This window comes from Echinococcus granulosus (genome assembly GCF_000524195.1).
Source record: "Echinococcus granulosus chromosome Unknown EG_S00023, whole genome shotgun sequence".
In the NCBI taxonomy this organism is placed as follows: Eukaryota; Metazoa; Platyhelminthes; class Cestoda; order Cyclophyllidea; family Taeniidae; genus Echinococcus; species Echinococcus granulosus.
Window position 1 is genome coordinate 175951 of NW_020170403.1, and position 16717 is coordinate 192667.

Consider the following 16717-nt stretch of genomic DNA (forward strand, 5'->3'; position numbering starts at 1 on the left):
ATGCAGAAATCGAGACTGGGAAAGGTTTTAGTGGCCAACATGGTTTGGAGTCCCCACGTTCAGTGATCCAGTACAGATGTCTGCCTTTTTAAATGTCTAGGTTTAATGTTCAGTAAAAGAAATCAGGATTTTTGCTCGCTTGGGTCAAACTTATATGCTGAGTTCTGGAGTCACCAATGTATTTTCCCAAGCCATCCCTGAAGACGTGAGAGGGGAAGTTCATTATTAACGAAGGGGAGGCTTGATAGTCTATGATTATGGACAGGATATCACAGTGTCACGTTGGAGGACAAATCGCGTAGTTAAATTTAACGCCAATAGTTCCCTTCAGTACAAAAAAAAATGTGATGAGCACTTGTGGGAAACCTTCCTCCCTAAAATGTGAGGGTTGATAATTAGGCTTCAAAGGCGTGCTTACATTCCATATCATGACTACCGAAGAGGCTGCTTAACGTGCGTCTTTACCCTCCCGAAGCAAGGGGGTTTGCTAGATGATTAATCTGGTGTCAGAATCATACGTACAGCTATCTGCAAGTGTGATTTACGAAGGCAGAAAAAGTATGAAATAAGTAGTAATGGCGTAAAAGTTGATAGCTTTACCTTTTTTGTCTGCAGAGTTCATGTCTAACTTGTCCAAAGCGAAATTAGAAGTGGCGGGCTATAAGTGCTTCTTTGTTCCTTTTTTTATTTTAGCTGAATGCAACAGATAACGACGAAGGGGACTTTGGAAAGGTAACCTACTCTATCATTAGCGGTAATGAGGAGGGCCATTTTGAACTGGATGAACAAACGGGCTGTCTGTACATAAGCAGGCCCTTCACAGCCACTCCAATATCTGCCCCATCATCAACGTCGACTGTACAGGAGGCGAACTCAACTACCGCTATTAGCACCTCCACAACGAATCTCCTCCTCGAAAACCGTCTCCGAATGCTCTCCTTTAAGACCTTTCGTTTGTACCTTCGAGCCTCAGACCAAGGCAAACCGGCCCGCACCACGACAGCAGTTCTTGATGTGCGCTTATCTGGATTAAGTGTCCCGCTGCACAACTCGAAAATTTCTACAACCCTGTCTAGACCCAACACACCTTCCATTCACACTTCCGCTACTTATCGGGAGCAGAAGGTGGTCCGCAGTAGGTCTAATCAGCAGAATCATCTGTCGAGCGGCAAGCTACAGCAATATCAACAAGATCATGACAATCTCATCTCTACAGAGTCTCTAATCATCATTACAGTTATGGTAGCGGCGGTGGCAGCACTTCTTTTCATTGTTGTGCTTCTGGTCACCGCTTGTCTGCGGAAACGGATGTTAACAGAACAGTCGAGGAGGCAGTGCCCTACTGCGGTGAAACCCAAGCTGAAAAGTGCTGAATTTGAGCTCCAGTTTGCTGGAGAAGACGGAGAAGGTAATGGTGGTGGTGGTCCTGGCTCGACGATTGCGAAAAAGATCTACGGCGTCTCGTCGCAGCCACCACCATTTATCGACCCGACCTCCACCTACGTGACGGTCACAAGAAATACACTGAAGGGGGATGACAGCTGTCATAGAGCGGCTGTAGGAGCTCCCAATGGTATGTTGATTATCTGACTGGATTTTGCCATGACGCATTTCCTCTTCAACGTAAAACCAAGTTTCATACTCATTTCCAGATGGAAGTTCTAACTCAACTAAAAGCAGTTTTGTAAGCATCTAATAGGGTGGGTGTGTATTTCTTTCTATCACTATTTAGTACTTTTTTTTGAACAACAAGTGCCAAGCAATGGATAGGGCAACTGAATTTGTATGACTATGAAGTCATTTTAAATGTCAATAAGGGTTAAAAATAGAAAGTGTTTGATGGTGAGGTAGTTGCATTCAATATAGTTCTTACTGCAAAATGACTAAACAACTGTAAATCAACGTTGAAGACGCATCGTAGTTCCAGCACTTTTTTAGGTGATCCAGTGGGCAATTCGCAGAGGAATTACAATTTTCCCGAAATGTTTTGTGACGCTCTAGCCATTCTTGGAATATGCAGATCAAGATAAGGCTTTATTATAAACGGACCTTCAATCCGCCAAATCTATGCCTGAAACTGCGGAGAGCGAAGGCCAAGTGTGGTCCTTTGGTAGCGTAGTCTAGCACAAAGTAGATCTATTATAGTGTAAGTGATGGTACAGTAAAGTTAAGTCTTCCATGTCATCACAATGGTCCCTATAACCAGGCGTTTTGGCGGCTCGCATCCGAACTGATGCTAAAGTAGAGAGCTCTTGGTATCCCTATGCACCTGCCTTGCGAATCCATTTATCTGACGTCCCACTTCTGACTTCTGTACCCTGACGATTCTATGAACAGATCAATCGCCCATGATGGTTCTAGAGGTGTGGTGCGCAATTGGGTTCATTGTCCGGCTTAGGTATAACAAAACAGACTCACTCTTTGATTTCAGATACTTTAAAGTTGACCATCTTATTATTCTCTCCCCATCTTGATAATCTTACGAGTTCGTTAGCGATTTGGAAACACAAAATCCTCGTGTGTGGCTTGGCCAGAAACAAAAGTTGAATGACTTTTCCCCTGGCTACATCGTTTTCCTACTTCAATTAGTTAATTTAGCTACCCTCACCAGAGCACCGCAAGTAATAGCTTGGGCATTAATTAAATTAGCTCAGATTTTTTGCCCAACCGGACACCACAACTTTACGGCAACACGAACGGAGGACAGTGGAAGCAGGCTACCCCTCCACTCCTCTTAGTGCACAGAATCTGCACTGCCTGAGTGATAGGGAAACCCCTTTCTGGGCTTTTGTGTTGGTAGGAGGACTTGTTGGACCCCCCTTCCGTATTGCGAATCACGGATGACTACCACACCTCCCACACACAGTCTAATGAAATATGCAATCGCATCATGCGAATTCCTGCGGTATAATAACTATGTTTTCCCACCGTCTTCTTGCTTTTGAATTATAAAAGAGGTTACATCCCATATCGGTGCAAAATCTGCAAAACTAAAGCGTCCATATAATGTCTGCGAGGGTTCAAATATTCATCTCGTATTCCATTTAATCCGAAGAAAACTAGCCGCTGACTGAAGACCTCTCGTTTATTCACGCTAGCATGGACTAAATCTATTTTGTCCTTTCTCACTTTTGCGAAATAGACAACGCCTTTCAGAAACTACACCGATGCCATGACTCCAAAGAGGGTCTGTAAAAACCGTTGACTCAATCTAGAGACCCCTTCTTTCCCTTTCCATTGGGAAAGACTGAAAAAACTCTTCTAATGTCTACTTTTTTTGGTCTTTTTTTCACAGGGGCATCAATTAGGGGGTTTTAAGTAAATCGGTAAATTAACTAAACCATTCTAATTTATCCTAACTGTCAATCCACTAAGCAAGTTGGGATAATGTGGCATCTAATTAAACTGATAAATTAACACGACTGGCCATCAATCAACGTCTCAAAAGATCTCTACCCGAGGTTGTGATGAATAAAATTAGGCAAAAGACCAACAGTTGAATTAGGAGTTTAAATTATTTAAAAAGGAAGGTGAATGACATTCAAGTTAAGTGGACATTTTGGAATTTAGTCTTCTAGAAGGAATGCTATCGTTTCGCCACCACATACAACAGCAGGTAGCAAGTGTGTTCAAGCACCACTATTTATAATAGACGTCGGAAATGGCGTGAGCTAGTACAGTCTAACCTCCGGCCATCAGCATGGCAGGTAAAAGCATTAAGAAGTGTAAATGAGTAGAGGATTGAGTGAATGCAAGCACGGCAATGAAAGAAGTTTCCTATCAGCGAAAGCGAATCACCACAGTCTACGGATACTTACTCATCAGTTGACGACTTCAAGCAAGGCACGATGAGAGGGCTGGAACATTCAAAGACTGTCTTACCTAAATCTTCAAGTCGATGAAGATCCGGAAGGCGGTATCTCCATTCCCATCCAAAGGGGTTGACATTCATTCAACACTGTGAGCATTCAAAGCTTGGAAAATCATATGCTGGATTGTTGAAACGTGTTCATGAAGCGTTGTTTTCTGTGGGACCAGTAAACACCTTGAAACCATTCATGAATAACTCTACTACCGAAAAGTCAGTGTGTGCTGGATACCAAACCAGATAGGCTGTTCTAAAACGTTTCGGTCATTATGATACATCCTCGGAAGTCAAAGCTTTACACTTGTTGGTGAAACACTAGGATGAATGAATAAATATAGCTGGGATTTGTGTGAAAATGTGTAAGTGTGGCTTTCATGTCTTGGCGTTTGTAATTCACTGTTATCAACTAAGAGATTATTCACAGGATTAGCCTAGGTTTGTTTAAAATCGAATCAGATTTGTCATTCGTCTACGAAAAGATTATTTCTGAGCTGTTTTACGCTTATGACACCGACCTCATTCACTTTTGGATGTTTTGAAGAGCGAGTCGGTGATTGGAACTTTGACAGCTTTACTTGAAATGAGTCAGTCGCATTGAATGAACGAAATAATTTTTTTCCCACTACTTGAATACTTATTTAATAATAAGGGAAAGCAAATCAGCCCCAAATTTTCTACTCACGTGTATTATCACCATTTTTAATTTTATGACTTGTTTCTACGACTTTTGCGGATAGCGAGCTTATTCAAATGGGGGTAAAATAACCACATTGTGTTTCACCGCGTTATAACTTTTTTTTGTCTTAATTAGCTTTGCCATCAGTTAAAGTAACAAATCTAGTGTATCTTACCGTTTGTTCACGGACCTGGTGCGTGGACCCAAAACAAGTCGTTACATTTGCAGAATGCGTCAACAAAACTGACGACGGGCTCTACCATCGCTGCTCCTCATGTGTGCCGCTATACTGGCGTATGCGTTCCCTTCCAAAAATGTTTGGACACTGGAAAAGTAGGGACACATTTCATTCACCTCATACTCCCAGAGCCGATTGGATTTCGTCAGTAGGACCTCGTTAAGTTGAATTACTTGACATGAATAACGCCGTACCCGGTGAGACACTTTTCTCAGCCTCAAGTGGTAAGGACAGAGGAGAAAATGGATGGAGTTGATTATTAGATGACTTAACGAAAAAGTGGATGGAGTTGCACCTAACTCGCTAAGTCAGAAATCTTATTTCCGGTATCCTTTTTATAATTATTACGTATATCCGGTCTCAGTTAGTCATCTAGCCAGTCGGTCCGTACTCTTTATGTAAACGAATTTCACCTCAACCCTCAGGGTTAGGTGGAGGTATAATTCTCTCCTTCACTCACGCATTCTTAGCTTCTTTTAGCCGGTAAATATTCTGGTACCTCGGAGTAATCCAAAGCAAAGCTAAGGTAAAAAGTAGGATAAAAGGAGTAGCGATTGAGGTTTTTTTCAGAAGTGCATTCAGGGATATCAAAGTGAAATGCTTTACACTTTTTCTCCCCCAAAACGAGCGGGATGTGAACCGTTAATGGGATATTTAGGGCTTACTTCCCACTGCTTTTGCTGATTAGGTTAACTGATAATTAAACTCGTTTATGTGTAATTTCTTCAGATATGTGAAGCCTGAAATTTAGTTTTTACTAACGCTTTACTCATGTAATCGGATCATCATCCGTTTTGCGCAAAAACATTTTTTCTACCATTCCGTTTGCTTTGACCCAAAATTTAGTCTATCGCGAAATACTTCCACCATGCTATCAACCACTTAACCTATGTGCTAGTTAAACGGAGAAACTGCATTTGAGATTCGGTAAATAGCTTTAAGGCAAAAGCATCTCTTTAAAGGCCTCACTCAGACCAAGGAGCAGATTCAAGTAGGCTCTCAATTTTCCACTGATGCATTGCATGTATCCACTCATTAAGCTACACTGCTTAAAGCAAAAGCTTCCAAAAAATCGCCCTTTTTGTTGGTGAAATCGGTACCAAAAACTCAGGTTCCTCCAATTAGAGGAATAATAAGCCCCACAAAAGAACCCATTGCTTTTCGTCCATTTGTGCACAAAACTAATCGCCTTCAATTGTCCCCTAGCAAAGTAGACGTTGTTGGGATGACACGATTTGGAATGCAGCCTCAAGGACGCAGTGATCGGTTTAAAAAAAGGTGTGCATCGAAAAAAATCGCCAAGGTGTTTTTGGGTAAGGTAGGCAATGACTGCACAGCCTGTCTTATATTTTCGGCCTGGTTTGAAGGAAGTGGGGAATATCACGGTGTCAAGATCAACGACAATTCTCTATGCCTATCCAGATTAAAGATAAATTTCAAAAGTATTTTAAGAATTATCTTTAGTAAACACGGTAAATGTAAATCCAGGGCCCCGAGACTACCCTGAAGGCGGAGAAGCCATAATATTAGGGCAGAATATATATTGGCGACATGCAGAGGGGGTAGAGGCTACTGACATGGTTCAAAGGCCATGCCGCCCAGCGGAAATACAATGGCGGAGCCTTAGGCGCCCCGCCACCAAAACCGAGAGTTAAACAAACAATAAAAGTGTTACACAGCCAACGTTTGTTGTTAATTTCACAACAAATTGGAAAGTATTCGTCTGTAGCTCGTGGATTTTAGATTATGAAACCATTAATTCCATTGAGGTATAGTTTAAAACGAAAGCTATTAGTTTGTTCTGCAAGTCAATTAGGGTGTTTTGTAATGTGAAGAATAATATCTGAGGAGTGTTTCTTATACACTTCCATTTTAACCATTAAATATAACTTAGCGCTGCGATAATTGTGCTTATTTGAATAATTTCACTATTTTAGAGAGGAAAATAAATTGGAGGATGAAAACTCCTGTTTCTGGGACATTTTTATCCTAAGTACTTTCTAAAATTGAAGCTAGTTTTCTTTGCAAAGTGTAAAATAAGGCTAATGTAGACGCCCTAAGACTTCCCTGAAGACGAAGGAATCCATGATAAGCGGACAGAATAAGTATTGTTGAAGTACAGGTTAGCTCGGGGTTGCTTGCATAGCCCGAAGGCCAGGCCGTCTGGCGGGGAGTACAGTGGTGGAACCCCTAAGTGGTTCGTGACCGAAACTAGGAGTTAAATAACCAATCGAAGTACTACATTAACTTGTTTACTCGTCTCGGAGATTATTAAGCAAGCCAGCTAAATAAGCTGGCTCAACTTTGCAAGAAGAGCTGAAAGCTACTTGAAGCATTTCAACCTTTGAACCAACTGCGATTTCGACTTGATTTCCAGTAAGTGAGTGATTTACGATGAAAATAAGGTAGACGCGATCCTCCAGAGATGTCTTAGAGGCGTAAGGTGGGTAGTAAATCGTCTGGATATAGCCAAAGACGTGTCCATTCACTTTGATAACGTTTGAATGCAACAGCCTAAAACTATTTCTTACCACTAGTCAATCAATCAGTCAACTAGCAAACAAAGTGCGCATCACGTTAAGGTACGTAAAAAAAGTGAAGACTAAAATAATAGGCAGTAGATTGACAGCCATATGTTAATGCATTTTTGCATGGGAAATTCATTCACTTGGTAGCTTCCACGGCTCCTCTTTCCCAGTTGATGCAGATGTTAAACATTACTTTGTATTAATTTTAATTCTTCGCACGTTCATCCCTAATTACTTTAGTCAACAGGAGCATGTTATTGCTCATTATGAAATCTAGAATCTTCATGAACGTGATTGAGTGGCTCAACACCAAAATCATTTTCAGCCTGTTTCCGGGCAGTGCGTTCGGCTATCCCACACCACAACTTCTCTAAATGCTATCCGAATGTTAAATGAAGCCTCCGTAACCACGGCTCTGGAACCGAGTCAAGCTTATTTTAAAAGGTATATGACCCATGGAAAGGCTGAAAGGCTATTAGCCTAGCCAACTTGATCAATGGCTTAGAACACCAGTGTGAAGGACTAGCCTCGCCAGACTGGAAAGATCGACGTGATCAGATGTACAGTAAAAAAAACGTCATTTAATTGACAGCTCCTCAGTTCCAAACTGAAATTGAAAGGTTGTTTCGCTATTTACAGTAATAAAGATTTAAAGCGTTCTTTACTGGCAATGTGGTTCACCTCGGCCTGAACTGCCCCAGTTATCGCACCCTTCGAAGGGCTGCAAAGTAGAGCGCGAATATTTCTCCATTAAACCCATCCATCTGCAGTGTCCCATAAATCAGAACCCCGGATTGCGAAGTCACCACACTGTTCAGAAAAAACGTCAAGTGGTAAGCACGTACGATGTGCTGCTCGCATGTTTATTTCTCAATTGTGTCCAAATCTATCGAGCTGTCAAATCTTCCTTAAAGGCCTTCCACAACTGACCGCATTTGGAAGCACCAATTAAACAGGCATTTATCATAGCACACGCCAAATACCTGTCATCTCTCAAATAGTTTGGCAGGTTTATGGGGCATCTGCAACTGTTTTTCATACATAATAGTACATTTTGATATTCCAATGAAGTTGCAACTGCGGCCGACGTGGATCTCGTCGATATTTTCCCTCTAATTCTCGCTCATGCACTGTCACTCATTTCATAACTTTGTGGAATTCTAAAGTGTAACAGACTTCAATTAATCATAAAAGTTTACATTCCTGCCTAGTGCCCTTAGTTACTTTGCTGACCTAAGCGTCGTTTCTTGATCCATGAATTGCCACCTCACGCAAGTCAGGCAGAATTATAAGATACTAAGGAGAGCATACAATTCCAAGGTCTAGTGATAGTATTTGCGCCTTTTGGGTACTTCATAATTACAAATTTTGAAAGAATGTTCTGCCTTCTCCTAAGGGACCACAATACATGCAGTTGTGTACCCATGCGCTGCTGTTCCAGCGAGAAAAACTAGATAGGTATAGGGAAGGAGTGAATTTTTTTATCCTCCTACAAACTGCACACAGGGCGGTGGTTTATTAAAACAAATAACCCTCTTGGAATTCGTAAGAGTGAGGAAGAATTCTTACCAACTGACTGGATTGACTTTTAGACATAACCACCACCTACACCGTACAGTCGTTTGACAACCTTGACACCATTCAAGCTGACGTACTGAGTCCCTATCGATTTGAAAAGGTGCTAGGAAGTCAGCCTGCTGGGATTCTCATGCAGGCACCATCTTCCAGTCTTTTAACGATGGATCCACGAATAGCACAGTCTGGAACCACTGAGGAGTCCGTCGATGTCTCGGAGTCTTCGCTAGCACAGAAGGAAAAGATTTTTTCCATTGAGAATACATCAAGAAAGATGAGTACGACCACTTACACACTGGCTGGAAAGACTCCGGTAATCTGCAGTTCGATGGGAACTCTCAGCGGTGCCGTCTCACGTAAGTAAAGTGTTTTAATTAGACTCTGTTAGATGGAGTTGTCGCTTGAATCCTCACGCCAGTCATGTTGGTGTTAATGATTGGCATTTAGATTTGGAATACCCCCCACCCCCTGTCGTGTTGGTGTGCCTGTGTGTGGCCACAATAAACTGGGTTCGAAGGATAGGGATGGCACGGTCTCGTAGCCAGTGTCTGTTTTCCTCCCTTCTTTCCACACCGAGGGGGCACATTCACTTCCACGCTAACGAATTTGGCCCTCATAATAGACGTGCGGCGGTGTCTGCAATGGAAGTTTTTGTCGATCATGTCAATAATGAGGCCTAGACGAAGGTACTTTTCAGTTTAAAAAATAGTGTCACTCATGACGCAGAAGTTTAGGTGCTGACTTATCCCTTAATGCGTTGGGGTTTCTGGGTCTGAAAGGTACCTTGATTATTAGTGTGTAGTCCGGTAGCATAGCCTTTCACCTGCAGCGAAAATGCCGGATTTTAGGGAGTGAACAGTCTGTGAATCGTGCAACTCTTCTACTTTGGCCGTTGCAAGTTTACCGTTTATTTTAATTAAAGCAAAAATTAAACGAAAGTCCCATATTTTATTGGCAGTGGTGCATAATCTAAATCTGGATGAGATCTCCAAAATATGGATTTTTCGTTCATACTGGATGACGGTCTATAGCGAGTATATCACTATTCTCGATCACTATCAGCATAAATAATTAACCTAAAAGCGTATTTCATGTCCACAGATCACGATCAGAGGTCTTTGTGTCCATAGGAAGGTTTTGGATAGAAAGTCGACGTGCTTCCGGTGGCCCTTCTGTGAATGAGTCTTTGCAGATTCGGCCATTCTCCTGTGACATCTTAGCTTGGTATTAAGCCAATGCCGATCAGGATGTTGCTTCTTTTGGATTAGCTTAGTCGTAGCATTTGTGTAAAGAAATGCTTGGAAATTGGTCGCATAGGTGGCATGGGCGCACATTCATGCTACCATCGTTAAAGCCGAAACACGAGAGATTGAACTGGGCCAAGCTCCCTGACAATGATAACTTCTGCACTAATCTCGATTTTAATACCCAAACACGTTAAAACAATCTCCAAAATTTTCAGTTCAAGGCCGATATCTACTTTTGAGTAGTTCAGTAGAATAATTCTTTTAGCTCAAACGCTGCCTCGCAACCATCCAAAAGCAGCATATGTGGCTTTATCTCCAGCCCCCGTCGCCTATGCAGCTGAAGCAGTCCAGACCCCCGAAGGAGTTCTCCTGGGTGGAAAGTGTCTGACCTTCAGCAAACCAATGGCAGCCCCAGGCAGTGGGACCGGACCCTCCGCCTCCCCCTCCTCTGCCTCTCCCTTTCTCATTAAATTGGCCAAACCCGCGGGATTTCTCCTAGACACCGAGGGCTCAAGGACTTACACACCATTGAACTTCAGTGTGCCTGAATACGCACACCACCAGCACCAGCCACCAGCCGAGGACTCAGGCTCGACTAATCAAGAGTCGAGTTTCGTATGAGTAGATGTGTACACAGCCTTCCCTTCCCTAAGTTAACCACTCACTCACATATCCCCATCCCCCTTTTTGGTGCAAATACATTCCCTGTGTTGATGCCTATCTTATAATCAGGAAAAGATGCAAAACTCACCTAACCCTCCGATTAAGCCTTCATATGAGTCTGTTCCTACTCAGCTATACTGTGGAGCGGGACTTTTTTATGTTGGAAGAAAGATAGGTAAGCACCATTGTTAAAACGTTTGCGGTCCTAGGGATTGATCAGACAAATTTCTCTGGTGACTAGCGTTGGGACTGAAAATATTGTTACTTCAGTAGAATTGATTTGGAGATATTGGACTGTTGGATGGAAACGATATCACTGCAGTCGGGATATGTTTGCCGTTGATTATTGTGCAAATTACACACTTCTTGAATGTCCAAAACTTGGCTCATTTACTGCAAACTTCCCTCCTAAAGATTCAACGCACAGAAAACCTACCCATAGGGGAAAGTGCGCTAAAAATCGAGTCTAGAAATCTCCAATCCCGTTGTCGCACTATCGATAACAGGTCACTCAACATCGGCTCAAACAGCCATCTAAGTGTGCCTAAACTAGACATTTCAACCATTCAATAAGACTGACCCATGACAATCATCGACGCACGACGAACAAAAGCATGAGCATGGAAGGTTTGCACTAAAGCTAGGCAACTGTACTCAAAAAGAAAGACAGAACATGTTACATAGACAAGATTTACAAATTCATGATGAATTAGACCATCTACAGCGCCGTTGTAAATTAGTGGCATGAGTCCTTTCGTTGTTTTTGCCTCTGCTCGTGGATTTGCTGAAGATAATCCTGCGCAGACTGCTCCCAAGGGAAGTCACAAGCGGAAAGCTCTTGAAGATTCTCAATAATCTCCGAGGGTGTCATCAGAGAATCAGGTAGATCTGGAGTGTCATAAGGAGACCACATGCCTTGTATTGATGGCATGTGACTGCTTCGTGGTTTGTAAATGGGGAAAATGTTTTCACCCGAACGGGTGATCATGAGCTGGAGCCATGCACAAATCTCCTGTGAGGACATTTTCGCCATTCGCAAATACTGCCAGTTACCATTCACTAAAGAGTATAAAAGGCAGATTCAAAGGGGAAAGTTAACAGCAAATATACGACAGTACAACTGCTGCAGGAGAAGGTCTGCGGCTCATAATAGTGAAAAACCTATAGCTTCAGGAATCAGAATGTGAAGTGGAACCACAAAAAACTGCAGAATGAAATATAACACGGAGGTAAGCACCTACAAACCTACAATATTCAGCTACGAGAAGAGGTGCTCTGTGTCTCCGAGGCTTAATGTAAAAAACGACGGAAGGATTCGCCCGAGCGAAATTGACGATCTCGCTTTCGATAAAATCGCGAACACCTCTACTGTCACCTCGAGATTTGCAGAATTTAAAAGTAACTCTTTTTAACTGGCATACATATCTACCGATGCCTAGTGAAAGAGGAACTTTTAAGGTAGCTCTTGGTAGGACGTTTCCAGACATTCTGTAAAAGTGATTGTTCAGATTATCTGGGCATAAAGCTTGGCTTAAAGAATGTCGGAATTAGACCAATCATTTGTGCAAGGCATACACATAACTTTTCCATGAATTAAAACGAGTTTCTTAAAAAAATGGAAAAGCCGTGTAGTTGTTTTACAAGATATATGTCAAAGGCATGTGCGTTTTGGTCTTACATTGACATACTTAACCTTATCAGGCAGTATCATAAGACAGCTATAGCGCTCTTCCAAACACCATTCCGACACCTTGCTTAGTAAATTGCAATCTGTAGATCAGTACAATTCGAGGGTAAAACAACTGTAGTACGATGGTGTTTATCCCTCGGTATTGGTGAGGCGCCACTTTTGTAGTTGGAATTAGCCTCCTTGTGCCTCTCTGGGTGAGCTGGCCTTTGGGCCATGTCAGTAGCCCAGACACCTTCTCCGTGCTAAATATATATTTTGCCCTAGTATCATGTCTTCATTCGTCTTCAGGGAAGTCTCGAGGCGCTACACAACCGCTTACTTATCAAAGGCAGAAATAGACGCATTCGTAACGTACAAAGTTAGGGTCTAGTCTTCGCAACAGGCACGGACTAGGTGCATTTGGCAGGTATTAGGTAAAAATCTGCGTAAAAACTAAAAAATGAAGTTGATAAAACCATAAAGTAGGGTTTTTGAGCTTGTCCAACCAGTCTCACATAGCGTGCATTACTGTAGTGCCATACATCTAAAATCCGTATTTTAGTTTTCCATTTTCAAAATGACACGTTACTAGTACTAATCACTGCCAAGTGCAGTATTTTTTGTTTTGTACATTGGTTAGAAAATCATAGACCTCCTTTTCTTCCGAGTGAAAGTCTACCACTGTAATAGCTTTGATAAAAATACTAATCAACTAAACATCTCTTGCCTTTCTTTTGAAAAAATACTTCAATTCTTCTGAATATATTACATCTAAGGTATGTTATACTTGGTCCTGGGAAAGGCGAACCTTTGAATGGTCTTTTACGGAAGCGATGGTACGTTTGTACCTGGGTTTACGCCCCAGGATTTTCGAACTAACCAGTTTATAAACTAGGGCTTCTCGCGGGAAGGTATATCTTTAACACTCATATTTACGGGTGAAGTTCGTGTTTTTTCGGCACCTCATGCATTCCATGATGCAAAATGCGTTGTGTCTGATATTCATTTACTTTAAGTTTTTTTCGGGTTCTTCTTTTTGACATCCTTGGTACCTTTTTGATGTGCTGTTTAGTATACTTCTTGTCTTTTTGGTTTTTGGGTGGTGATATATTGTTGATTTTTTTGTCGCTTGGTTATAGCTACACAGACCCCTCACACAAACACTTTGCTCAAATAGGTGGATAATTTAGTGCAAATACCAATTAGTCTTCGTCCTATTTTTCACTTGTCCATCTACAGACGGCCAAGTCCTACCTGAACGCGGTTCGCGCAACCCTGACCGCGGCTCTGTGTATCGAGAACTTTCCTTCGCAGGTGGTGGAGCGCCATAATAAACCTGAGGTAGAGGTGCAGACATCAAAGGAACTGCTACTTAATCCCGTTGTCATCAGTCGCAACGAGCGCGAACGCGTCCTTATCGAGGGCTCTATCAACTCGGTGCGCGTCAGCATCGCTATCAAACAGTCCGACGAAATTGATCGTATCATCTGTCACAAGTTTATGCGCTTTATCACGATGCGTGCCGAGGAATTTGTCATTCTGAGGCGGAAACCTATTCCGGTAAATTTCTTCCCTTAACTATCAATGATTGGTGAACGAGGCTAGTGGAAAGGGTCATTTGGTCTTTCTATTAGTGGTTGTCACTACGACTTTGTCATCTTGGGGCTAAAACACCGATAATTGAGAAACACGGGCAGTTGAATAAAACCTAAGCTTTCCAGTGAATAGGTGCTATTAGATCTCTAAAAGTTGTGATTCCTACATCCATGGAATGTCATTATTTTTCCGCTACATTTGCCTCTCCGCCAAAAGCAGAAATGTATTTAGTCGAATCGCATCATCAGATTTGCTTGTAGGCAATTGTTGTCAGTTCTTTCCGAGGCTAACATGTGTTTTATTAAGCTTGCTTGGATGTTATTTTCATTGGAACTCCATAAGAATCGAAGCCGTCTCGTTGCTGCTTTTCAGCTAAATGAACTGAATCTCCAGTTTAAGCTGTTCTTCTTAACACTTCGCTCACCATGTAGTTACATTTTTCTCTGAACGGCTGGCATTAGAACTCTTGGAAATCAGATTTCTCTTATCACCTAATCCACCCTTTTCCCTGTTATTTCTCGCTCTACGCGATTGGGGGTGTGGCTAGTTGGCTCATTTCATTGTTATTATTTTTAGGAAATCAATAACTTTTGATCGCACTTTTATGAGTGTTTCATGAAAATACTGACATCCAAGTTACCATGGTCTTTTCCGAGTTCACATCGGCTGTTGAAACCCAGTCAGCCAGCACCTTAATTTTTGTGCTAGATGAGAACCTTTCTTGCGCCGCTTTGTCTAGGTAGCAGTGACCTCCACGACTGAATAACTTTATCCTACGAAAAAAATCCTCGTGGAAAATTTCACTCATCACTGTTGACCAGGAAACAAGGCCGGGAGGTTCGCATTATTAGTCTTGCTTGTAGGAGATCATCGCCATTTTAGAGGTCAATGTGGCAATATGAATGGGACTTCGTCGTTTGACAGGGGAAAATCTGATTGTAGAGGTTTCTTAAGCGGTTTAGTTAGCATTGTCGTCCCCACTTTTCCACCTTAGTGCTAATGATTAGAAAACATCCAGTGAAAGCATATTGTTTAGAATAATTATCATCAAGTCAGCTTGGCTTTGTTTGTACTGAATGAGGTTTTAGTGCTTTACTATCTGAGTCACTCACTTCTCACTTCAGTGTTAACTGTATTTCTGGTAATTTTTAAGCGAGATGGCTCTTTATATTTTTGTCATTGTTGTTATAATTTGTAAAACCTGGGAAATTTACATCGGTGAGCCTCGTCTCGCTCATCCATTTCACCCTTTAAACGCCGACTAGGAAACACGACCGCAGTTTCAGTTGTTTGGGTTAGGCGAAGTAGTTTTAGTGTCTCTTGTGGATACTGGTGAGCAAGTACATCACGATGTTTTGTCAAATACCCAATCCCTCCTCTTCATGGACGCGTTTAGAACTTAAGTGGTAAAAATGATAAATAAGACTAGGGTTCTGAGGAAAGGAACAGTTCTTTTATGAATGCCTTTGATAAGCACTTTCGTTCGCCGTTAATCCCATGTTTTTATCTAGCACTGTAAATGGCTTAAGTTCTCCTTCAGTTCCACGCAGCTGAAAAAAAAATTAGGGAATGTTATTCCAGGTTTCCTTAAGTTTCGGTGACACAGAAAGTACGATTCCCTAGAGCACCCAGTAGCCACTGCGAAGATGCTACTTATGGATTTGGTTATTTGTTAATGTTTTCACCTGTCAGAACGTTCATAATTTGCGTCCTAGATGGGCTGAATGCACTGATTGCATGTTGAAGTTAAGTTATTTCTGATAAACGCCTAACTCCCTCCATAATTCAACAATGGTCCTGACCCTCTTGTCTTTCCTTTCCACTCCATTATTCAAGGGCTACGACATAACATTCCTAATAACCAACTTCCACACGGAGAAGATGCTGAAGAATAAGCTAGTTGATTTCATTATCACCTTCATGGAGGAGATTGACAAGGAGCTCTCGGAGATGCGACTTGCAGTGAACTCGCGAGGTCGTCTATGTGCCGAGGAGTTCCTGAAAGCCTTTGACTAACTCTGCTGCCTCGTGATTTTTCTTATTCTTCCTCTTTTTTCATGAACAGCCAACTCACCAATCTGATTATGCAACTCACTCATTTTCCATCCACCTAACCTTTTGGAGACTACGACCGACTGCCAATTTTTCACCAGCAAATGTAAAGTGTTCAATAATGGACCCGTCTGATTTCTACGCTTCTGTAAGGTTGCAGGGATGCTGACATCTGGTGCCTTGGGAATATGTAAACCATTAAATTACTTCTAGGAACAGCGGGACTTCATCGATACCTAGAAATGGCGAAAGGGTAAGTAGGCTTTGGGTTCCAGTACTTGTGTTGTGCAGACCATGATTGTCATATCGTATTCACCCCGAAAAATCAAAGCAGGGTAAGCGCCAATGGTTATTATCAGGTTGGAGGTTTGCATCCCTGTAGGCTGGTATATCCTTTAGCCAAGTTGGGCGACGTAGTCAGTTCACACTTCCAAGGCTGCATTTCTGCTTTGTGCTATGATACTTGAGTCGCCCAAACAGCTCCCAATCTATTCAGTACATCAGAAGTATACGTTCTTTAATAGCACCAGACTATTGCGGCTTCAAGAGGGGCTTGGAAGCTACAACCGTATTTGTAGAAACTTTGATGGAGATTGTGTGTGCCA

General features: G+C 42.1%; 4 protein-coding genes across 4 annotated transcripts; 3 read left to right on the forward strand and 1 right to left on the reverse strand. All coding sequences in view use genetic code 11, as the record gives it.

Moving 5' to 3' along the window:
- EGR_03970 (Protocadherin-23) lies at nucleotides 1–1590 on the forward strand (the record flags this gene model as incomplete). The annotated part of the gene is made up of 2 exons (XM_024493219.1): nucleotides 1–42; nucleotides 694–1590. The coding sequence occupies 2 exons, from the start codon at nucleotides 1–3 to the stop codon at nucleotides 1588–1590; spliced, it is 939 nt and encodes a 312-aa protein (XP_024352318.1).
- A 7458-nt stretch (nucleotides 1591–9048) lies between these two features.
- On the forward strand, nucleotides 9049–10753 carry EGR_03971 (hypothetical protein; the record flags this gene model as incomplete). Its single annotated transcript, XM_024493220.1, has 2 exons — nucleotides 9049–9241; nucleotides 10452–10753. 2 exons carry the CDS (start codon nucleotides 9049–9051, stop codon nucleotides 10751–10753), a joined length of 495 nt encoding a protein of 164 aa, XP_024352319.1.
- A 778-nt stretch (nucleotides 10754–11531) lies between these two features.
- Nucleotides 11532–12282, reverse strand: EGR_03972 (39S ribosomal protein L43; the record flags this gene model as incomplete). Its single annotated transcript, XM_024493221.1, has 2 exons — nucleotides 11532–11854; nucleotides 12045–12282. The coding sequence occupies 2 exons, from the start codon at nucleotides 12280–12282 to the stop codon at nucleotides 11532–11534; spliced, it is 561 nt and encodes a 186-aa protein (XP_024352320.1).
- Nucleotides 12283–13278: 996 nt separating this feature from the next.
- Nucleotides 13279–16076, forward strand: EGR_03973 (Actin-related protein 2/2 complex subunit 4; the record flags this gene model as incomplete). The annotated part of the gene is made up of 3 exons (XM_024493222.1): nucleotides 13279–13308; nucleotides 13704–14024; nucleotides 15897–16076. 3 exons carry the CDS (start codon nucleotides 13279–13281, stop codon nucleotides 16074–16076), a joined length of 531 nt encoding a protein of 176 aa, XP_024352321.1.
- Nucleotides 16077–16717: the final 641 nt, after the last annotated feature.